General features: G+C 55.3%; 1 protein-coding gene across 1 annotated transcript in view; it reads left to right on the forward strand.

Annotated features, from left to right (window-relative positions):
• The first annotated feature begins 574 nt into the window (after positions 1–574).
• KCNK3 (potassium two pore domain channel subfamily K member 3) overlaps positions 575–23,510 on the forward strand; it is a 38,576-nt gene continuing 15,640 nt past the window's right edge. Inside the window, exon 1 of the mRNA XM_060117286.1 lies at positions 575–857. Coding sequence (XP_059973269.1) covers positions 575–857 — 283 coding nt within the window. The remainder of the gene's footprint in view (positions 858–23,510) is intronic.

Raw genomic sequence — 23,510 nt, forward strand, 5'->3', positions numbered from 1 at the left:
TTTTTCTGCCTGCCTCTTCTTTTTTCTGTGTCTATGAGTCTACCTCTGGTTTTATCTCCTTGTCTGTCACACCCCCTTCTGACTCTTCTTCTCTCTCTCTTCCTCTGTAGTTATATGCGTTTCTCTGCCTACTTATCTTTGTCTGGGTCTCTCCCTCTCTCTCGCTCTCTGTCCTGCCCGGTCTCTCCGCTGCTCTCCCGTCGCTCCCCCTCCCCTCCCCCTCCGGCAGCCCCCCCTCCTCCCTCCCTCGGCGCGTCTCCCCAGTCCTTATTTGGCTGGGCGGGAGGGCTGGCGGGAGGAGGCGGCCTGCGGGCGGGGGGCGGGGGGCGGGAGCGGGGCCGGGCGGAGGAGGGCGGTGGGTGGTGCTGAAGGGACAGCTCCGCGGCGGCGGCGGCGGCGGCGGCGGCTGCGGCGGCGTTGGCGGCTGCGGCCCCGGGGCGCGGAGTGGGTGCCCGGCGCGGGGAGCAGCGAGCGCAGCCATGCCCCAGGCCGCCTCCGGGGCAGCAGCAGCGGCGGCCGGGGCCGGGGCGCGGGCCGGGGGCGCCGGGGGGCCGGCGGCGGCCCGGGCGGGACGATGAAGCGGCAGAACGTGCGCACGCTGGCGCTCATCGTGTGCACATTCACCTACCTGCTGGTGGGCGCCGCGGTCTTCGACGCGCTCGAGTCGGAGCCAGAGATGATCGAGCGGCAGCGGCTGGAGCTGCGGCAGCAGGAGCTGCGGGCGCGCTACAACCTCAGCCAGGGCGGCTACGAGGAGCTCGAGCGCGTCGTGCTGCGCCTCAAGCCGCACAAGGCCGGCGTGCAGTGGCGCTTCGCCGGCTCCTTCTACTTCGCCATCACCGTCATCACCACCATCGGTAACTACTCGCCGGGCGGGGGGCGGGGACCCGGGGGCCGGGCGCCGGGTTCTGGGGTAGTCCGGAGCCGGCTGGGGCTGGGGGGTTCACCCGGAGAGGGTCTAGGCGCCGAACCCCGCGCTCCCAGAAACCCGAGTTCAGCCTGACGTGTCTGCTCCGTAGGGACAGGGCTCGGGGGAGGCGTCGAATCCTGGCTCCGGACTTGACTCTCCAGCAGGGCCAGCCCTAACTTGTCCCTGCCAGGCTGCGAGAGGGCCCCAGGGGACTCTTGAAGTGTGTGAGAGGGGCAGGAGCGACGGGCGGCGGCTGGGGAGGAGGGGTGTGGCCGCGCCAGGCCCTGGAGCAGGGCGCCGAGTATAAGTGGTAGGGAACGCTCGACTCCTCCGTGTCCTTGCAGATCGGCTCCCGGACCCCAGCGTGTCTACACCGACTGGGGCTTCAGGGAGACGTGTGGATGCAGGTACTTGGCACACTCTGAGGCACACGGGACCGCTCTGGGTGCCTGGAACACTCCGTAACTGTGGCTAGGAGTACTTCTTGGGGTGTGTGTGTGTGTGTGTGTGCGTGTCTGCGTGCACGTGTGTGCCCAGCGCCAGGAGTTTAGGCTCTGCCAGCCAGTGCCTTTAATTTTCTTAGGGCAGCAGAGCTGGTGCTGGAAGCCAGATCCAGCCCTGTCTGCCTTCTTTACTGCTGTCCCAGGAAAACAGTCACCTCACAGGAATGGCCCCAGTTCTCTTCTTCCAGCCAGGGCAGACCTCAGTGTAGGAGGCCATACACACCCAGACTCTCTCACAGTATAGGCACAGGTGCACACACAGGTACACACGCAAGCTCACACAGGACATACACAGGCACACACACAAAGCGCACAAGTGGGTATCCAAGAAAGAATCTCCAGTGAGGCCCTTGGTGTGCTATTCAGGTGTTCAAACAGGACTAAACACCTTACCCACTCCCAAGACTATAATTCCAGCCCAGCTCCGTTACTTGTCCCATTGTATGACACTGGGCAAGTCCCTTCCCCTGCCCGAGTCTCAAGTTCACCTCCAGACAATGAGGGTTTGGCTGAAATGATCTCCAGGGCTCCTCCGGGTCCTGATGTGCTCCCAGCCCACCTTCCCCCAGAGCTCACTAGGATGCCTCCAGAAGCTGTTTCCTCCATCTTTCCCATTCCTTCTCCTCTCCCTGGTCCTCCTCCTAGCCTTGGCTGAGCTCCCATGGGCTCATTGCCATTTGGCATAGCCCATGACAAGATGGCAGTGTTTTCCTGGGAGTCAACAGGAGCCGAGAGGGGTAAAAGGCAGTACTGGACGCCGTCCCTGCAGTTTGTCCACTGCAGGATTGTCCCGAGATTCCGCTGCTCTCTGGAGACCGCAGGCAGCTATGCTATGTGGTTTCTGGAAGATGATGAAAAGGACCCCAGGAGTGGATGTGGCCCAAGTGGGGGCACCTCTGGGTCCTGCTGATGCTGTGAGTTTAGTGCAGGATGGTCAGACTCAGGTCTGCCCAAAGAGGAGCCTGCTTTCCTGGGAAGGACCAGACTGGGTTTTGTCCAGCGTCTCCTCCCCTCTCCCACCTCCCTGCCACCTGCCAGGGTTTCAGGAGCCCTGCAGATCTTTAGACCTTCCCTCCCTCTCTCCCCACACATCTCGCCCTTGGTGTGTGCCCCCATCTTTCTCAGTACCCTGGTCCCCAGCTCCACAGTAACCACCCAACTGACCTCCTTGCCTCCAGCCTCATTCCCCTTCAGGGCAAGCTCCCGCGGATAAGGCTGCCAGAAAGAATCTCCCCAAAGCACAGCTCTGACCATACCAATACCCTTCTCAGAAGCCCTCAATGCCCCCCTGCTGCCCATGTAATCCATAAATCCATGCTCCTCATCCCAAATTTTCAGGACCTCATACCTGGCTTCAATCTCTATGTCCAACTTAATTTCTCACTTCTTACTGACATGATCTCTCCACTGCAGCCCAACTGTCCCTTGAGAACACCTGAAGTGTGCGTATCTGGCATGCCTTTTTCTCTGTCTTCTATTTATCTTGTCCAAGCTAACCTTCCAGGTCTGGTTCAAATCCCATCTCCTCCTTGAAGTCTGCCAGACCATCCCAGGCCACTGGCTGTGGATGCCTGCAGGACTTACTGTCAAGACCAGCTGAGTGACACAGTGTAGGCTGTTTTGCACAGCTATTTACATTTCAGGGGGTGTATTTTGTCTCTTTAACCACAGGGGGTGTAATTAACCTCTGTGGGGGCAGGGCCCTGTGGTTCCCATCTCTGTGCTCCCAGTGCCGGCACAGTACCCAGCAATACACAGGAGCACTCAGAGAATGCTACTGATGGGTTTAAGGTGTGCAGAAGTGAGACGGCATCATCCTTCCCCTCCATCCCTGCCGTTTCCCAAAGTGCTTGTAGTCCTCACCAAGAGGGATGCTAAAAGCTGGGGGTAGAGGCAGACAGAGTGTGGTTCTGATGATTTTTTTTATTTATAAGGAGCTTGGCAAGAGGAAAGAGAGCATCAAAGAACCACCCTAGCTCTGTGGGGGCCCTAGACGGGCACTGCCCACTCTGCCCCACCCAACCATCACTGGCTTTTTGTCACCTCTCACTCTGGCTATGACACCTGGCTGGGAGCTGTCCATATGGGCTCAGATCTAAGAAACACCTCTCTGGGCTGTGATCAGATGGTTGGAAAGGGCCCTATATTAGACTGATCTTGACCCAAAACCCAAAGGCAGCAGTCTGTGTCCACCTGACCCCTTTGGGGACCCAAATGTGTCTCCTGAGAGACTGGGAGTCCCTTCGGGATAGAACAATGACAAAATTTCCTGTTCATTCAGTGCCTTAGTGATCACAATGCGCTTTCATCTCATTTCTTGAGTCTCAGCCTTCATCGCTCAGGGAAGTTGCCAGGGCAGGTACTGTTAGCTCCCTTGCACAGATGAAGGCATGGAGGCTCAGGAAGGGGAAGGGGCTCCCTCAAAGTCATGCAGCTGGTGAGCAGTGGAGCTAGTTAGAGTAAGAAGCAGGGACTTCTGACTCTAAGCCCAGTGTTCCTTCCCCTGCTGGTTTCTTGGCTGCTTCCTCTGCCTCCATATGCTGTGAAGCCCAAAGCCAGCCAGGATTGGCATGGCCAAGACGTGCTCAATCATGCCAGCTTGCAGGGCGCTCATGGGCAGCCCTGATTGGTTGAGGGTCAGCAGGGTCTGAGTTAGTCATTCACCTGGTAAATCACAGTCTCCGCTAACTGCGAGGATTCCTCCAGCTCCCTTGTCCCTAGTCTTCCAGACAGGAAACCCTTCCTTTGTCGGGCCCTAAGTTCATCAAATGCAAAGGGAAACTCTTTTTTGGGAAGGCTTAACCTCTCTAGCTGTTGAGTCATTAGGCTCCTCCGGGGCCCCAGCCACATCTATTCATAGCCTGGAGGCTGTCAGAGCAGGAAAGGGCCTTGAGATCAGCTGGTGCCACCCCCTCCTCTTACCGAGAAGGAACCAAAGAGGTGATGGGAATAGGATAGTCAAACCTGACTCGCAGGCCCCCGCTCCTTCCACTTGTGCAGACTGCTTCTTTATTTATTACTATTATTAACAGCAGCAACGGCAACAATACTAATAGCAGCCACCATTTATTAACTACTCTTTGGCAGGCTGTATACAAGACACTTCATTTATATTCCCATTCAGTTCTCTCCCCAACCCTTCAAGATGGGCATTATTATCCCCATTTTTCAGCGGTGGAATCTAAGGCTCTGAGTGTAAATGACTCACCATGGCCTTGTGACTTGAAAGTATAGATTCAGTGGAGCCTTTCTGAGTCCCATGCCCTGTATTTTTTACCAATTCTTTCTCTACTTCAAGAACCCAGCCCAGACCCTTGTACTTTGGGGACGCCAAGTAGCCAAGGCTTGTCTCTTCCTCTGGCAAAACCCTCCCCAGAAAGAGAGGGCCTCTGGCTCCAGCACGCTACAGCCAGCCTCTGCTCCCCTGCACCCTGGCCCCTGACCAACCCAGACCACGTGCCACAGCTGTGCCCAGCACCAGGCCCTCCCGGAGACTGCCATGGGCTCACAGGTGCCCGTTCTCCCACCGCAGGTCCCTGGATTCCTTGTGGCTCTAAGTCAACAAGAGGCCAGGTGATGATTAAGCTGATGGAGCTGGGACAGAAAACCTTCTGTTCTGCTTTCTCCCCAGCTTCCAGCAGAGCACAGGCTCCCATCGCCCACCACATGGCCTGGGAATCCTTAGGTTGTGAATTCAAGCAGGTAGTTCATGGGGGAACTTGTATTTCTTACATCTTTCTAAGAAGGAGGAAAGTATAGAAGTGACCTGCCACCCGCCAAAATCCCAGAGTCCTCAAATAAAAAGTGAAAGGGGACAGTAGCAGCCATCCAAACATCCAGAGAGGTGAGTGACTTGCCTAAATTCACACAGCAAGTCGCAGGTACAACCCTTTGGGTGCCTAGACTAAAGATCTCTCCATCACCCCAGCCTGCTTTCCTCATGACCCCCACTTTGCTCTTAGCACCAGGGCCTCCGTCCGCTTATCCCTCGGCTGTTCCCAGTACTCTCTTGAGTTCCTGGGGGATGGAGAGGCAGTCCAGCCTGAAACGGTCCCACCATCCACTCTCAGTCAGTATTTCCTTCCTCGCTGCCCACAGACCACCCCTCTGCTTCAACTGTACAGCCTTTCCTGAGGGTGGCATATGAACACGGGTGCTGGCTTAGAAGCCCGAGTGCCTGGCTTCATCACTCAACCCCCCTCTCCACTCGCCACCTCCACCGCCTGCTCCTAGTTGTGTCACTTTGGACAAGTTACTGAGTCTCTCTGAACTTGCTTTGTCATTTACTATATGGGAGAATAATATCTGCCTCCTAGGATTAAATGGGATAATGTAAAAGAAGTGCCTGGTACAGAGTATGTACTTAATAAACAGTATCTACAATTTTAAGTGTTATTATTTCTCATGTATTGTCACTTTCCCTACAGAAGGGAACGGCTCTGTTTCCCAAGGATTACTATGACCACAGCACCTCTACTCCTTCCTAACAGGTGGGGACAGTGGGATTGGGGACCAGAGGCTGCCACACCCTTCCCTTTATCCTCCTAATCTCACTCCCCCACCCCAGGCTTCCCAGATCCTCACTCATGCCTAGAGTCTGCCTGACATCCAAGCTCAGGGGCAATGCTCCCTCCTCTGAGCAGGCAGACCCTGCAGCAGACCAATCAGGGAGAGTGAGGTGCACAGTGGTAGGAGAAACCATCCTGGATTGGAGCAAGAAGGCAAAAGTTCCAGTTCCACTTAGCTGCTGGTCCTCTATGACCACCAGTTTCTTCATCCACAAAGTGGACGTATTTGATCAGAGGTCCTTCTGGCTGCCATGCCTCCTGCCTGCACGTCCAGTTCCCACACGTCATGATTGGGGGCTAGAGACATGGAGGGAGTGGGGCCAGAATAGGACAGAAATAGAAGACACATGCCTGGCCACAGTGGGGACAGGACAAACACAATAAGTATTTTCAAAGAAAACATAAACAAGCACAGATGAATGTAGTGCAAATCACCGCTATAAACAGCTTTCAGCTGGCAGCACAAACGGTAAATCTGTGAGTTGATTTTGTAATAAAAAAAATGTAAAAACGATTTCCCTGCCGTCAGCCAGCCAGCAGCAAGGGAAGAGACCCAGCTCTGACTGAGATCATGATGAGTTTAGGCAAACCTCAGCAGAGACCCAGGATGGGTCTCTCCCACCCCACCCCTGCCTTGGATGCAGGGAACTGACGTGTCTATAACACGTCAGGCTCTGTCCGAGGCACTTCTCACCGCCTGCATTCCCACAACTACCCTGGGAGGGCAGGCATTATCATCCTGTTATGGTCAAGGAAAGGAAAGCTCAGAGAGGTTCAGACATTGGCCCAGGACCCTACAAATGTAAAATGACAGTAACAGGGCTTACACCCAGGGCTGTAGAAAGTATCTTTTCATGGAGTCGTGCAGCCCCCTGCTCCCCACGGAGGCTCTGCTGTCCCTCTCATATGAATGTCACAAACAATGGAGGTATCAGGGTCATGCAGGGCACTCAGCTGTGACCTCAGCTTCAGTATATCACATCCTCAGGACTATGGGGAGAGCATTTAGCCCAAAGAGAAATCAGTTAGCTCCACCTCTCTCATTTTAGAGTGTGGAAACTAAAATTCTGATTGAAGAAGAAGGGAACCCTGTTTACTGATGCCTCCTCCCGTGTTGTTCACCACCCCACCCCCAGGCTCATAGAGAAGAAAGCAGACTGCCAGCCGGCCTGTCCTGCTTGCCTGGGGCCCCCTCCTGACCCCTCTGTTAGGCTCTGGTCCTCAGCACGTGACCAATGCCTGTCGTGAAGCAGTTACCGGCCCAGCTGATGCGGCCACCTCCCAGTCTGTCCACACTTCCCCGTTGTCCAGAAACTGCCCATGCTCAGGCAGCTCCCAGGTGGCTCCCGGAGACCTGCCCCTCACCTGGAGCCACCCCGAGTCCCCACTGCTGCAGTCACGCCTTCACTTTCCCATTTCCGGAGCTGGCTTCAGCTACTACCTGGAGACGACAGCTTTGGTCCTCCTGGTTCTATGGCCCCCTGGGATCCCCGCCACACCGGGGCCGACTTCCCACGCTCCCCCTTCACCAAAGCCAGCTCCTTACCACCCTGCTTTCCACTCCCGCCTCTTCCAGGGACACACAGGGACGCCTTTGTGAAGAGAGTGTATGGATGCAGGGAATATAAGGCAGGAGCCTGGCCTGGGAGCTAGAAACTGGGTTCTTTCTCTCCCCTTAGACAAACCATTCTCTCTCTCTCTCTCTCTCTCTCTGCTTTCCCCCTACTCATGAGCGGCACAGGCACTACCCTGGTGGGCTTCAGTCTCCCCATTTGTACAAAGGAGGTGCTCCCCAGGGGGAACTAGAGAAGGCTAGCTCAGCAATACGGAATTCTCTACATTAGTACTTCTCCGATGGTTATCTCTGACGATTTGGTTGATCTTGTTTAAATGCGGATTCTGAACCAGTAGGTCTGGGATGGGGCCTGAGAGTCTATAATTCTCACAAGGCCCCCAAGGGACACTAATGCTGCTGATCTGCGGTTTACACTTTGAGTAGCAAGGACCTAAATAACCTGGAGACCTGACTTCTGAGAACAGACATGAGGTGGGGACTGTGGTTTTAAGAACAAGATTGTGTAGAGCTGGAAAGGTCCTTAGGAATCTGGTCATGGAGTGTCAGAGCCAATGGCCTCAGAGCTGGTGGACCTTCCTCTGAGGCTGGGGCAGGGCTTTGGTTTGCCCCAGAGGAAGTAGATGCAGAGGTAACCTGTACCAGTCAGGGTTCAATCAGAGAAACACAACCAGCTGGAAATATAGATAGATAGATAGATAGATAGACTTATATGTCTTGACTTATGTGATGGTAGTTGCTGGCTAGGTGAGTGAAATCTATACAGCAGGACATTGGGAAGGACAGGCTGGAACTCTCTCCAGCTTGGGCTGAAGCTGCTGTTCACAGGCAGAGTTTCTTCTTCTTCAGGGAAGCCTTGGCTCACCTCTTAAGGTCTTTCAACTGATTGATTCAGGTCCACCAAGTGATCTAGGATAATCTCCCTTACTTGAAGTCAACTGATTACGGACTTTAATCACATCTACAAAATGCCTTCATAGCAACCCCTGGATCAGTGCTCAATTGAATAACTCAGAGCTTTAGCCTAGCCAAGTTGACACATCAAAAAGATCATCACGCTACCCATATATCACACTGGGGACCGCAATAAGTGACTTTTAAGGTTCTTACCAACCCTGAGATACTTAGATTCTTGATCTTCAAAGAGGCAGCCTGGAGACTTAGAGTACCCTAAGTGGGACTCATCAGTGTCCTGGGGACCCCCAGACCCTCTGGGTCACCTTCCAAATAGTACTGACTTTAGCCTTCATTTCAGGTTTACCAAACTTCATTTTTAGTTTACTAAAAAAATCATTGAGGTCTTCTGAGTGCCAGACACTATACCAGGCACCAAGAGAATAGAAAACTAAGATCCAGATCCTTCCCCAAGGAGCCCCCAGTCCGGTGGAATCCTGAAACCACAAGTTGAATGGTATATATGCTAAATCCTAGTGGAGTAACTCAGAATAAGGATCTGAGAAGGCTTCCTGGAGCAGGTAGTACCTGAGGAAGGCGTAAATGAAGAATGAGAACTCTAGTAAGTGAGGATTGGCAGTGAGGGCTTTCCGGGGTAAGGGAGCAGCATGAGTTAGGCTGGGGCCATAAGTCTGCCCAAGGAAAGGTGGGGGAGCCAACCTTGGAGGGGGCTGAGTGCTAGACTCTGGCAGGTGGACTTGATTTGACAAGAACTGGAGGAGGGAAGTGATAGACTCCAATCTGTGTTCTCCTGCCTGGATCCTGACCAGGGATCAGGATGGAATGCCCCTATGACCCCAACTGAACCACCAGCTGCCTCCATCATGCCAGTTGAACCAGTGGGTCACCCCAGTTGAACTAGTGGGTGCCTCATGACCCCAGTTGAACCAGAGGGTAATGGCAACCTGAATCCTGATTATCTCACTTCAGCCCCACCCTGGTCACCCAGCAGACCTCAGCCAGCCCCCAGGAAGTGCTTTCACTTCCTCCCCTCTCCATGATTCCTTTTCTTGACCAAAGATCCACTCTGGAGCCTAGACCAAACCCAGGCTTATGGATGGTGTTCAGGAGGCCCTCCTGGGACAGCACTGAGCTGAAGGAGATGATACTGTCCCCCACTGCTGTGTGGACATTTTCTGCATAGACAACACCAGGCCCCTGCTGCACGACTTGGCATGGACTCAGTGTCCCTCTTCAGGAATGTGCAGGGCCTCTCCTGACCACAGATCCGATGCAGAAATAACCATCGCAGAAACATCCGGAGAGGCACATTCCAGCCCGCTGGCCACAGGACCATCTGGGAGGCTCTCTCCAGAGACCCAAACTGTCAGGCCCTGGTTGAACAACCCCAAGAGGGTGATGCCAGGCTTCAGACAGGAGGCAGCCCTCTCCCCCATGACGGTGCTGTCCTCCCACCAGGGCAGGGGAGTTCCCCAGGGCCCTGGGGGCAGGCAGAGCTGGGTGGTTCCAGGCAGGAGCAAGTCTCAGATCGACGCAACAGATCTGTTCTCACCTGGACCTATTCTGTCCAGACCTTAGACCTGACATGAAGCCGTCACACCCCACAGAGCCTGCCTCAGTTTCCATGGTCATGAACCAAGGCTGCCATTCACTGGGAGGTTTCTCTGGGCTGAGCCCGTTACATGTATTACCACTCTATGAAGGCGGCACTATTACAATTCCCATTTTACAGAGGAGGACCCTGAGGCTCCGAGGGGCCAGGGCAGGCCTGCACAGGTGCGCTGCTGGCAATCAGCAGAGCAGGGGTGTGTAAAGCAGGCCCAGCACTCGCTTTATAAAACACTTGGTCACACAGTATCTCCCCTGAACCTCATAACAACCCAGAGGTATAGGTGTCAATGAAGAAACTGGACTTGAGAACATAAGATCGCTTCCTGTGATCCAGAGCCAGTGAATCTGGAAGCAAGAGTCAAGTCCAGACCTTCCAAGCCCAGAATCAAGCTCCCCCCGAGGGGTGCTCTGGCCCCCCGTAGCTGAAGGTGGGTTGGATGGTCCGGACGTTGGGGCATCGTAGAAGTGGGTGTTGGCCTATGGAGGGTGAAGAGGATGGTGCTGGGGGACAGGGGGTGGCAGTCGTCATGGAGTGGCCTTAGTTCCATGCATTTGAACAGGAGGGAAACCTGAGACTAGAAATGAGCATTGAGTGATGGTTCTTAAGAACAGCCAGTGAGTAAGAGAAGGGCCTGGTTGGGGGTGACTTGGCAACTCACCTGCTCCCTGGCGTGCAGGGGGGAGGGCAGGGAAGATGGCCCCTGCATGCTGAGTCGGACGCTGGTCCCCGTAGCAGTAGTTATTTGGAGCCAGAGCAATGGGTATCCGGGCCTGAGCTAAGCCCAGGAGGCTATGAGTTTTAAAAACTCCCCTGGTGAGGGGAATCTGCAGCCAGGTTTGGGAAGCACAGGAAAGAAGAGAGCTTATTCAAATCAGCATTCTGTACTTGGGAGGCTGGGCCACTTGCCAGCCAGCAGCTAGCATTTTCCTTCTGGGTTTCCTTGGGACTTGAGAAACAGTCAAGGGGCAGCTGAGGAAGAATCTTTGGAGTTCACAAGCCAAAGCTCCTGGGGTGAGCCAGGTGGCAGAGGGCCCAGGAGTCAGCGGGTGGCCCAAGGAGAAGGGCAGGTCCCACTCTTCCCAGAGGAGAAGGGGACTGAGAGGGTCTCAGTGGGGTCATGGGACAGGAGGTGGCTCCTCCATGGCTTAGCTCTCAAATGACCCCAGGGAAGGGGGTCAGCCCCCTTAGCTGTGTGAGTATCACTCACTTGGGAACAAAGTTGGGGGCTCTAGCCTGGCTGAGCCAGCGTGACCCTTCTTCAGCATGACTTGCATCGTGGATTTTCCACCATGAGGGCTAGACAGAGGAAGACCCTCCGGGGCTACTCTTGGTCCTTGGTCTACCTCCAGGCGGAGCCACAGGAAGAGAAACCTGGACTTAAACTCAGTGGCAGCCCTCCTTCCCTTGGGTGCCCAGCTCAGTGCCCCAGACTCCTAAGCACTTGTCTTCCCTGGGCACCAAAGAGGCCCTGACGTCCCCTATCTTCCCCTTAAGACCGTCAGTGGGCTACGTGTCATTTCTCAGAGCTGTGACTGATGTTTTAGCACAGCTGAGCTAAGGAAAGTGGGGGACACAGACCCTTCTGCTGTTTCTCTGCTCCTACCTGGCTGTGAGAGCCACAGCAAGTCACATCCCACCCTGGCCTTGTCTGCAAGGGACTGGGCTGGTGATGTCTGAGCCCCTTACAGCTTGGACCATCTCTACTCTAGCTCTGCCAGGACCTAATCCTGGCCTCTGCTTCCAGCCCCTCCTGAGATGCACCCTACCCAGTATTACAATCTTGTCCCCACTTTACCCCATGATGGCTGAGCCCTGGAGGGACTTCCTCTGTGTCCAGTCCCAAGAATAGAGCCTTGCCCAGGACCTCCAAGTCACCCCTTTCTGGAAAGAGTATTTCTGACTATGGCCGCAGCCTTGCTTATCAGCAGAGCGAGTCCACTGCCCCAACCCCTGGGACAGCTGGAATGCGGGAGCCTCCCACCCAGAAAGGGGGGCCCCCTAACAGCTGGCAGCTCCCACAGTAGTCTGTGGATGGGGTGTGGGAGGAGCAGTGGTGCTGAGAGCCTGCTGACCCCCCAGCACTTTCAGGCAGGAGGGTAGCCAGGAGAGAGGCTGCAGACAGTCTTTCTTCCCAGGTTGCCCCTGGACCTGAGCTGGCCCGGGATGAGTGCACTGGTGGCTGTTCCTACAATCCAGGCCCTCGGCTAGCTCAGAGGCTTCCAGGGTCCTGGGAGCTAAGGTCCTGCTCGTGGACCAACCTTCAACGTCCCACCTAGACCAGTGACCTGCTAGACCTCTGAGCGGCTGGAGTTAGCCGCATGGGTCCTCACAATGGTTTGATATCTCAAAATGTTCTTGGGCCATTACACAATATGTGTGTGTTGCAGAGCATACGATCACCTTCCTCAGCCTTTGGCTGGAATGGGGTCAGTTCAGGGTGCTGACACCAGCATGCTCATGCAGTATAAGGGCTCAGCTCGGCAGTGGACGGCATTACTGCAGTTCTTGGCGTCGTTCAGATTCTTTGAGAATCACCAATTCAGCCCAACCCTTCTCTCTTCCAGATGAGGAGACTGAGACCAGGGCAGAGTGCAGGGGGAGATGGGGCGTGGCCTGCCCCAGCCACCAGCAGTGCGATATCAGAGCTAGTCCTCAAACTCAGGCCTCCTGACTCTTCCCACTCCCCCAGCACCCACACAGTCATTCCTCCATTTTCTTTCTTTTTCTGAGCATCTTCCATGTGTTGGGCACCGTTCCGGGCCCTAGGGACTCAGCCCTGGTCCTCACGATGCCTGCATTCCAGAGGAAGCAGATAGTTGATAAACTACATTATGTGATCACAAAAAAAAAAAAATCATCCCAATGGTGCAAGTGCCAGGAGTCAGTAAAACAAGAGAATGGGGTAGAGAGATGGAGAGGAGGGATGGGCAATCTGGGAAAGCCTTCCAGGGAGGGGGCCCTGTGGAATGCAAAGATCAAGGAGGAGCCTTCCAGGGTGGGGGCAGGGCATGGGGACAGCACATGTGAAGTCCCAGGTAGGCCAGAGCTGACATGTTTGAGGAACAGGAGCAGAAAGGGCAGTGTGCCTGCGGCACGCTGAGCAACAGGGCGGAAGCATGGGAGGACTGGATCCTGCAGGGCCATGGAGGTCATGGGCAAGAATTTGGATTTTACTCTACATGTGATGGAAGCCACTGGAAAGTTTTAAGCAGGGTTGTGGTGGGATATAACTTAAATTTTTACCATTTCCCTCTGGCTGCTAGAGGTCAGCTGGTTGTAGTAGAAGAGGGAAGCGGGGAGACCCGTCAGGCTGCAGTTGAGTAACTTGAAAGACAGAATGGTGGTGGATGGGACTCGGGTGGAGACTGTGGAGACTGTAGAGAGGGGTGGATTGAGGGTGTGTTTTCAAGACAGAGTTGGCCCGACCTGTTGATGGATAGGATGTATGTGTTGGGGGAAAGGAGGGAGCCAGAGGGCTATGGGAGTAGGGGGAAGGGAATAATCAGTGGTAATCTTTGACCTGAGCAACTGGGTGGAAGGTAAGCATTTACTGAGATGGGAAATAAAATTCAGAGAGTAAAAGGTTTGTTAAAGAGATGAGATTCCAGACTTCTTATTTTAGACATACAGGTTAATTTTGAGATGCTTATTACAAATCCATGAAGGCAGCTAGACAGACAAGCCTGTAGCTCAAGGGAGAGATCAAAGCTGAGATATAAATTTAAGAGTTATCAGATGGCAATAATATTTAGAGTCATGCAGCTTGATGAGATCAGCCAGGGAGAGGGGAGAATGGGAGAGAAGAGCCCGGGGCAGGCCTTTCCTCCAGCACTGGGAGGTCAAGCAAGGAAGGGGACCTGCCAGGACACTGGAGGGAAACCTGGGGAGTGCAGTGTCCCAAGGCCAGGAGGCGTTGTTTTGAGAGAGAGGGAACTGTCAACCAGGCCAGCTGCTGCTGGGAGATCAAGTCAGTTGACCACAGAGAAGCAACCAGTGTGTTTGGCAATGTGGTGCCCACTGGAGACATTGACCATGAAAACATGGTGTAACTACATTGAACAGCTTGTTCCAGGAGCATGGGAGGGAGAGAGTGGTAGGGCATCCTTTGTATTTGACCAGCCTGACATGGAACAGAGGGGCCAGATCCCAGTAGAGGCAGGAGAGGGAACAAACAATATCCCAGCTCCCCATTTTCAGGCCTTTTCATAAATGCTTTACAAACCTCCCTCTGCAGAGGCCCATGAGGTAGTCATCATTATGTCCATTATGCAAATGAGGCCCAAGGCCCAGCAAGATTATTGGCTCAGGGCACCCAGCCAGGGCCCTGAGTCCAGGCCTGTCTGACCCCAAAGCCCCTGCCCCCAACTGCCGCTCTGCCTGCGTCTCCTGGCTGCTCCTTTCCCCCCGCCCCTCCCATCCATCCTTGTCCTTTGATCATTTCTGTCAGCTTCCAGCAGTCTTGGCCTCTGCCTCCCTCCTCCGGGAAAGCTCTGCTTTTTCTCTTTGATCCTGCACGTCTGTCCTCGGCTGCGTCCTCTGCTGGGCCCTGTGTCCCCTCCTCCCTGTCGCTTCAGGATGCGCTGAAGGTAGGGGATCTGCAAGAGTTTCTGAGAGCCTTGCGGGAACCTGGCCTGCAGGATGAGAGCGTGGCTCCTGCTTCCCTGACCGCCATTGGGGAAAGAGCCTGGGGGCTCCTCGGGCCTGGCTGGGCAGCAGACCAAGCGCTCTCGGCACTGAGGGTCCAGAGACGCGAGCTCACAGGCCAGGGATGTCTGTGGAAGCAACTAGGAGGGGGCAGCCAGGAGGGCCGTGCATTCTTAACCCGACGGGCCAAGATGGGCCTCCGAGTTCTTCTCAGGAGACAGCTACAATGATTAGGTGGAGTCCTAAACAGGGAGATGTAATCGGCAAAAGCAGCCACCTGGCTGCCAACACCACATGCAGAGAAGGAGGGGGCGCTCAGGACTTCAGAGTCCCTTTTGGAGCCTGGCTGGTTCCAGTGGGAAGACAGGGGTGAGGCCCAGAGACTCTTGTCGGAGCTCCCTCCCGGCCTGGGTGCTCCCGTCCCTCCCCCGCCTCCCCGTGTCCTGGCCGAGGTGAGGGAGGCCGCCCAGGATGCCCAGAGCCGCCTCCAGCTTCCACCCTCAGGATTCTGAGGCCCTGTCTGCCCCCGGCTGCTCTAGGAGGGCCTGGTACACAGTCCCCAACTGGAAGAGATGAGCAGAGGGAACGCAGCACAGCGAACCATGGGCCCCGGCGTGCTCCTGGAAGCCCTGACCGGGGGCTGCGGCAGTAATTAGCTCCTCACACATCCCCAGGGTTATTTTTAAGCCACGTTCTTCCCTGGTTTATTTTTAAAGTAACACTGGCACGTGGCTGGCCGGCAGCCCTTCCCAGGTGCTGGTGCCAATTTGGGCCAGGAATGGAGCAGGGCACGATGAGCCCCTCCCCCAGGGCTCCCCACCAAGTGCCAGAGCTAACCAACCCGTCCCTGGATGGCAAGGGAGGTCCCTGCTGCGCAGAAAGCCTGGGTCCAGCCTGGGGTGAGCAGGTGGGCTGGCATGAAAGACGCCCCCCGCCACCCTGAAACTCCATCCTGCCTCTGATGCACACATTTCACATTCTGTGACCTTGACCAAGTCACCTCACCAGCACGAGCCTCAGCTTCCTCATTTCCCAGTGGGGTGAGTGATAATGATTCTTGCATCTCACTCAGAAAGTGAGTGATACACTGAAACGTTGCACAAATCTAAGGGAGTATGGGGATTAACGCCTCCTGCAAACATGCTGCCCCCGCTGGCCCACTAACCGCTTCCAAGCCATGCCTGTCTCCCAGGGTGAGTGACTCGCAGGCTGGGAGAGGCTCCTCTTCCTTTCATCCCTTGACCACCCCCTAAGACCTGCCTCCACATTTTCAGTCTGGCTGGACTCTAATCCAGGCCGCCCAGGGAGGAGGGCAGCTGTCAGGCTGCTGGTGGCCATTAAAAGGCTTGGCCTGGGGCAGGGTATGGTGGGAAGTGCGACAAGAGCAGAACCACCCCTCCCCCAGCCCCTCCCCACCCCAGCCCACCCCCCAGCAGCCTTCCAGAGAGCTTTGCTATGGAAAAGCACTGCCAAAAGTGAGCTCCAAAGCCCTCTCCCCGGGTACGGTGCAGCAGCTAAGGCTGGAGAAGGTCAGGCACATATGGTGGAGGACGCTGAAAGGCAGGTTGAAAGTGTGAGCTTCTTTCCCTGTAGGCAATGGGGAGTCGTGGAAGGTTTTGAGCAGAGCAGTGACAAGTGCAGACTGGAGTGTCATCTGGAAGTAGGTGTGAGGAAGATTAGGAAGTGACCGAGGGATGACAGTTAAGATCGGCTCCCCAGGTCCAGACTGGAAAGGATGAGAGCCTAGGTGGTGGCTATAGGAACAGAAAGAAAGGGCAGGACTAGGAAAAGAGGAATGGCTGGGACTAGGTCTTGGGGGAGAAGAAGAGGGGAAGGCAAGGTGTTCAGCCTGGTTGACTGAGGAATTACTAGGAATCAGGCAGTACAGAGAGGCCAACATGGTGGGAGGGATGGGTTCCGGGGGCCCAGCCAGGCTTGGGTGCTCATGCTCCAGCCAGGTGACCGTGTGGAGTGGAGCTGGAGGCGAGGCCTTGGTGGCCTCCCTGGAACCAGAATCAGATCAGCCCAGGCAGAATCTTGGTCCACTCTTAAAATCAGGGTGCAGGAGAAGGAAGCAGAGGCAGCAGGGGAGACTGCAAAGGACCAGTGGGAAGCAGGAGGGTCGGGTATCCAGTGAGGAAGAGGACCGGCCATCAGGGCTGAGCATGGCCAGAATAGGAAGGAAAATGAGGATGCCAACAGCCAAGACCGCCATGTATGACTGTCCAGGTTATGGACTGTCCAAAAGAATCCAGCTGATGGGTGTGGGTTGCTGAAGTCCAGCCTGCTTACCAAGCCACGCACTCTCCCAGGGGCTGCATCCACCCAGACGGGGCCCGTTTCTTTTCTAATTGGTCCCAGAGTGCCATGTAGTTAGGGCAGCCCTGCCCACAGGGCACCGGGTCTGGTACTCAGGAAATTCCTGATGCTGTTGGGGAGAGTAGTCTTCATGGGTGAAGCAGGGGCATCCTGATGGGTGAGGGGAGAAGCAACAGGGGCATGGTGGGCCTGCCTCCCTTCCTCCTTCCCTGTCTCCCTCCCTTCCCTTTTTTGAAGACCTGAGGCAAATAGTGAGAAGTTAGCAGAGGACAATTTTAAAATACCCTCAAATGGGGGGCCTCCAGGAGAAAGGTTAGGAAGAAAAGCCCAAGGCCGGGGCAGCATGTAGTTAGGGGTTCAGCCTTGGGAGGGGAGGCCTCACCACCTCTGAAATGGGAGTTGGAGGAAAAGAGCAAAGCGCTCAGAGAGAGCAGGAGAAGCAGTATAGGGAGAGCCTCGCGCTGCCAGGTATTTGCTGTGTGACCTCGAGCAAGTCACTTAACTTCTCTGGGCTCAGTTCCTGCATCTTTAAATAGGAATAATAGTAGTACCTACAGAATAGGGATGTTAGAGGAGTAAAAGAGGAACATATATTAGCTTGCTTAGAGCAGTGGCACGTAGTAAGCACTATATAAAGCTCAGCTAAGACTATTTTGAATTGGGGAGGAGGGAGCAGTGACAGAGTCATTTAATCATTTGAATAAAGTCAAGGGCGGAGAAAGCTGGCTCACCCAGATTCCACATGGGGGTGGACAGAGGAGAAGGCACAGCAACACTGTAAGCAGTAGCTGGGGAGGGCTGGGTCCAGGGGACTCTGCTCAGCTTGCAGCTCTAGGCACCGTAGAAAGCAAGCTCGGGACACCCCTGCACGAATAGGCATCTTCTATAGGCCGTAGGAGCCGGGAAGTCATTCTCCAATTATACCCCAGCCCGGCCGGGCTGTCCTGCAATTCTGGGCTGTGAACAACAGTGAAGATGGAGAACCTGCAAGGCTGGTGGAGTGGCAGAGCTAATTGAAAAGGTTGGGAAATCAGAGGTCAGAGGAAAGGTGACAAGCCCGGGGTGAGTCAGGCAGCGGGAGGCAGGCTGGGGGGGTGAGTGTCTGCTTCCATGTCTCTGTGTAAAGGGCAGTGTCCCAAGGATGGGGACAGCTGCTTGTGTCTCCACTGAAGATGGCTGAGAAGCAATGGCCCGAGCCTCATTTCATTCCACCTAAGGAGCATTTCCGACAGGACCCAGGGTTGAGTGAAGTGTGTTTCCATGGAGAGGGGCGGAATCTTAGCCTCTCGGTTGGGTCCAGACCTGTGTGGAGGAAGAGCTATGTTTGGTGTCTTCTTTAGATGCCTGAGGGCCTGGAACTTGAAGGAAGGGCGGGGGGCCCAGAGGCCAAGTCCTGTAGGGGACTCCTCTCCTTTTATTGAAGGGCAGATTTTCCTGCTTCCTGGGTGTGACCACCCTATACCCCCCTGGTTCTTGTACTCTCTGCCCTGGATGGTGGACAGGGTCATGCCAAGAGGCCACGGTGGGGGACATGTATTGGAGTGAGTGAGTGTGTGTGTGTGCGTGTGCGTGTGTGCGCACGCATGCACGTGTGAGTGGTAGGGGTGAGGACACCATGTCTACAGGCTGGCTCATGGGAGAGAAGGTCCTGGCAGCTGGCTTCAGGCTGAAGTCCCTGTTGCCTGGAGTCCCTCTCGTCCTGGGCACTGTGCCAACCTACACCATCTGAGCTCCTGAGCCCTGGGCAGGGTGTTGAGCCTAAGAAAAACCTCCTTCACATCTCCTGGCATCTGCTCCCAAACTCCCTGCCAGCCCAGAGCTGTCTGGGCCACCAGCCATGACCAGCAAGGAGAGTGGGAAGCAGGTGATGGAGACAGAGCCCACGGGGGCCACGCTCGCTCCAAGGCCTCCCTGCCAAACCCAACCCATGCATCCAGACCAGCTTCATGCATCCGCTGGGAATCCACCACAGACACAGGGCAAGGTGGGCCAGTGGGGGAGGCACCCACCTCCACGCCAAACCTAATACCTGGCAGAGAGTGGCAGGGGCAGAGGAAGGTACCGTTCTTCCAACAGGGAGACGGGGGAGGCGCCCCAAAGGAGGCAGCCCCGGAGGTGCCCTTCCTCAGAGGGCTGAAGAGAGGAGAGAGGGAACTCCAGGCAGCCCAACAGCATGAGGAAGTGCTCAGAGGTGAGGCGCAGAGGGGACTGGAAGTGTTGGGGGAGCCGGGAGAGAGCAGGCCAGGCTGGGGGTGCATTAGGTTGTGCACAGCCTACGTGCTGGGGCAGGAAACCCCTAGAATGTATTGTGTGCATTTGGGGAACTAAGGAAGGCTTCTGAGTGGTGAGTGGCGGCGCAGAGCTCTGCTTTAAAACATAATGTTAACAGGGGCTTCCCTGGTGGCGCAGTGGTTGAGAGTCCGCCTGCCGATGCAGGGGACGCGGGTTTGTGCCCTGGTCCGGGAAGATCCCACATGCCACGGAGCGGCTGCGCCCGTGAACCATGGCCGCTGAGCCTGTGCGTCCGGAGCCTGTGCTCCGCAACGGGAGAGGCCACAACAGTGAGAGGCCCTCGTACCGCAAAAACAAAAAAACAAAAAAACATAATGTTAACAACAGCTCCCACCTCCTGAGACCTTCCACATGCCAGGTCTTGTACTGTGTACTTTGCACACTGTATTTCTAACCCCAAAGTCACCCAGCTACCTAATAAGAGAGGGGATCAGAGAGGCAGTGTGGGTTATGGGAGAAGCAGCAGGCCTGTGATCAGGAGGCCTGGGTCCCAGGTCCAACTCCGGTGAGACACCAACCTTTCCAGGTTTCAGTGTCCCCAGACATTGAATGGAGACCACCCCTGCCCAGTGGGCCACATAGGGCTGCTGCGTGGATTCAGCAGGAATACTCCTAAACACTACAGTGTGCAGTGCCCTTATGGGTCTCCCCAGACTCATCCAGGGCCCTTCTGCTGCGCTGCTCACTTTGCCAGACACACCTGGGACACAGTGCTTGGGAGCCTGGCTTCTTCTTCTGGAGTGGCTGGAGCTTAGCCAGGGTGCCGTGCTCCCTTGGACCTGTGTGAGTAAAAGGGGACTTCTGAAAGGAAACAGCACCACTTAGCTGGTATCAAAGACCCGCAGTCAGGAGCCCAGGCCTCTCTCTCCATCTCTCTCAGGCCACACCATCCCTGTCTCTGCTGTTTCTGCTCACTCTGGCTTCTCTTCCCCAATAACCCCGACTTGCGTGTGGCTTTGGATCACCCTGGTCTCAGTTAGGACCCAATTCTTTGTAACCCTGCAGCTCAGCTCCCCCCAAACTACCCAGCCCCTCAGCCCTCATCACAATTCCTGGGAGAGACAACCTGACTGGTCCACCCAGCTGATAGTTCGGGTCCTCTTAGATCAGGTACGCATCCCTAGTCCAATCCATAGTCCAGGGCCACATGGTACAAAGGTGCTACCTGGGCCCATCCTTAACTAGGGTTGTGGCAGGACAGCTCCGAAGAGGCAGGAAGGGGGTAGCCACACCAGACATGTCCACCACAGACAGCCTCCCTGGGGGCCCTGGGCCCCTGCCCTCCAGCTCTCCTCTCCTCACCTCCTGCTCTGTCTGGCTCCGGGCCTGACTGAAGCATCCAGGAATCTCTAAAGAGAACCTCCAGGGAGCTGTTCCCTGGGACAGAAAGGACTGGCCATTCAACTTCTGGGTTCATTAGGCTGGCAGAAAGCAGGGGAGGGGCTCAGAAGAGAGGGTCTTTGGCAGGATGCCATCAGGATGGATGCAGAGCCCTGAGACTCTAAGACCCAGATCCTACCCTGAGGGGCTTCCAGGGGTCTTAGGATGATGACCAGCGGGACACATTTTCCATGCTCTATTCGCAAAGTGAAGGGTCCCAGGGACACCTGAAAGTGCCTGGACTTTGAAGGCGAAAAGATCTAGGTTGAATCCTAGCTTTTCCAATTTTTATCTGCATGACCTTGGACAAGTAGTATTTAACCTGAGCCTTAGTTTCCTCATCAAAATGGAGTTAGTAATGCCCACCTTGAAAATCATGGTGAGAATTGAGAAGATTGCTGCAAGGGTGGCTGAGCTCCTGACTCCGGTACAGTTATTAGTAGGTGCACTAGGAGCAGCGAAAGCACAGGCTCTCTTCTGGCCTATGACTGTCCCCTCTTTCTCTCCCCTTCCATCCTCTTATACTCCGTCCCCTCCTGGTTCCCACCTGCCACCCCAGACCCAGCTACACAGAGGGGAGGCCAGGAGGCGAGTCCCCACACAGGGGACCAGACCTGCGCCCTGACCGCCTCTCAAAAGCGTTGTCCAGGGCCCAGCCCCACCCCGGGCCGGCCGCTCCCAACCTCCACTCTGCACAGGCAGACTTGACTAAAAGGAGTTTTGCTCACAGAGGCATCACTGTGCATAAGGAAGTGGGTAAATATGCCAGGCAGCGTCTGCCAAGAGGCCAAGTGAGTGGCAGAGATGGATGCTGTGTGCAGAGCTGAGAGAAGGGGATGCTTGTGGCCCAGAACAGGAAGAAGGCTTCCTGGGAGAAGGCAATGGGGATGGGGTGGGAACACAGCAGCCAGCAATGCATCACTAGAGGCTGTGAGTGTTTTAAAAAGGAAGGCGGGGGGTGGCTTCACTGGTGGCACAGTGGTTGAGAGTCCGCCTGCCGATGTAGGGGACACGGGTTCGTGTCCCGGTCCGGGAAGATCCCACATGCCACGGAGCGGCTGGGCCCGTGAGCCATGGCTGCTGAGCCTGCGCGTCCGGAGCCTGTGCTCTGCAACGGGAGAGGCCACAGCAGTGAGAAGCCCGCGTACCGCAAAAAAAAAAAAAAAAAAAAAGGAAGGCAGGGCTTCACAATAACGCTGCAAATCTAACATTGGTCTAAAATTAAAAGTGTACTTTAAAAAAAACATAAATGGGGCCTCCCTGGTGGCGCAGTGGTTGAGAGTCCGCCTGCCGATGCAGGGGATACGGGTTCGTGCCCCGGTCTGGGAGGATCCCATATGCCGCGGAGCGGCTGGGCCCGTGAGCCATGGCCGCTGGGCCTGCGCATCCGGAGCCTGTGCTCCGCAACGGGAGTGGCCACAACAGTGAGAGGCCTGCATACCGCAAAAAGAAAAAAAATAAAAATAAAAAATAAAAATAAAAATAAAAAAACATAAATGGTAGAAGATGAAGAAGGAGGAGGAGGAGGAAGAAAAGAAGGGGAGACGGAAAAGGAAGAAGAAGGAGAAGGAGAAGATGAAAGAGGAGGAGAAGGAGGAAGGAGGAAGAGAGAGAAAGAGAGAGTACGGCTTCAGACACTGACCTTGATCCAATTTCTAGTGACAACCAGGGCCAAGCAGCTCTGTGCAGCAGCCAGGGGTTCACACCACACTGAACAATGCTTCCCCATATCCAGGGGCATCTTCAGAGGCCCTGCTCCCAGCCACAGGAGCACTGGCAACATTGCTGTGCCTTCTGACTGCTGGTTTCTGGGGGCCTGCAGTCCCACCATCACAGAAGGGCCCCTTTGACATAGACTCCCCACATCCAGCGATAACTCTTCACTTAAGGCACAGTCTTCTCTCACCTGGCCACTGGCTTGTCTCTGTTCCCAGAGGGCAAGACTGAGCCATCCCCGTCTTCGCATCCTCTCCCAGCACTCAGCTTGGTGCCTGGCACAAAGTAGTAGGTGCTTAAGAAATATTTGTTCAGTTAATTAATCAAGGCCAGCTAAGAGGAAATAAAGCCATTTTTGCTTTGGTGATTTTCCAGCTGATTTTTCGAGACCAGACAAGTGCTGCAGCCTCCCTGGGGCCCCTCCTGCCCGCTCAGCCTCCCCAGATGCCCCCCCTTAGCTGTTTCCAGGGCTGGCTCTGAGCTCTCCCACCTCCTCCTGCCTGGCTGGAGCCGGTGGAGGGCGTCTTCTGGGGAGACCCAGCACACTCTTGGATCTGGCCTCTTGGGAGAAGCGCTGGAAAGAGGAAGCATCATAGCTGGGGAAAGCACGTGCTTGACAGACAGGGAACAAGCTGCCATGACTTTTCCAGAACAACCTTAAGAAGAGCAATTCATGAAGGTCCCACTTAGATGGGCCATGGACCCAGATCCCTGACCCCAGCCCAGAGACCCTGGAGGCCACTGGGATGTGGAAGAAAGAGAGCAGGACTCGCCCTGGCTCTGCCACACACCTGTGCGACCTTGTCACCCAGCCACTCAGCTCAGTCTCCTCGGCTCAAAACCAAGGCACCTGCCTTCCAGATGCGGCATCGAATCAACTAATACTGGTGAGGCTGCACGAGGCAACAGGTCTGAATTTGTACCCTGACTCAGCCACTCACTGGCTGTGTGGTCTTGAATGAGGTAGGGAAACTTTCTGTGCCTCGGTTTTCTCATAGGGAAAGTGGGGATAATATCCACCCCATAAAGTTTTTGTGAAGATTAAATTAAATAATGTAAAGCACTGAGTACAGTCCCT

The sequence above is a fragment of the Mesoplodon densirostris genome, chromosome 14, assembly GCF_025265405.1.
Source record: "Mesoplodon densirostris isolate mMesDen1 chromosome 14, mMesDen1 primary haplotype, whole genome shotgun sequence".
NCBI classification, from domain to species: domain Eukaryota; kingdom Metazoa; phylum Chordata; class Mammalia; order Artiodactyla; family Ziphiidae; genus Mesoplodon; species Mesoplodon densirostris.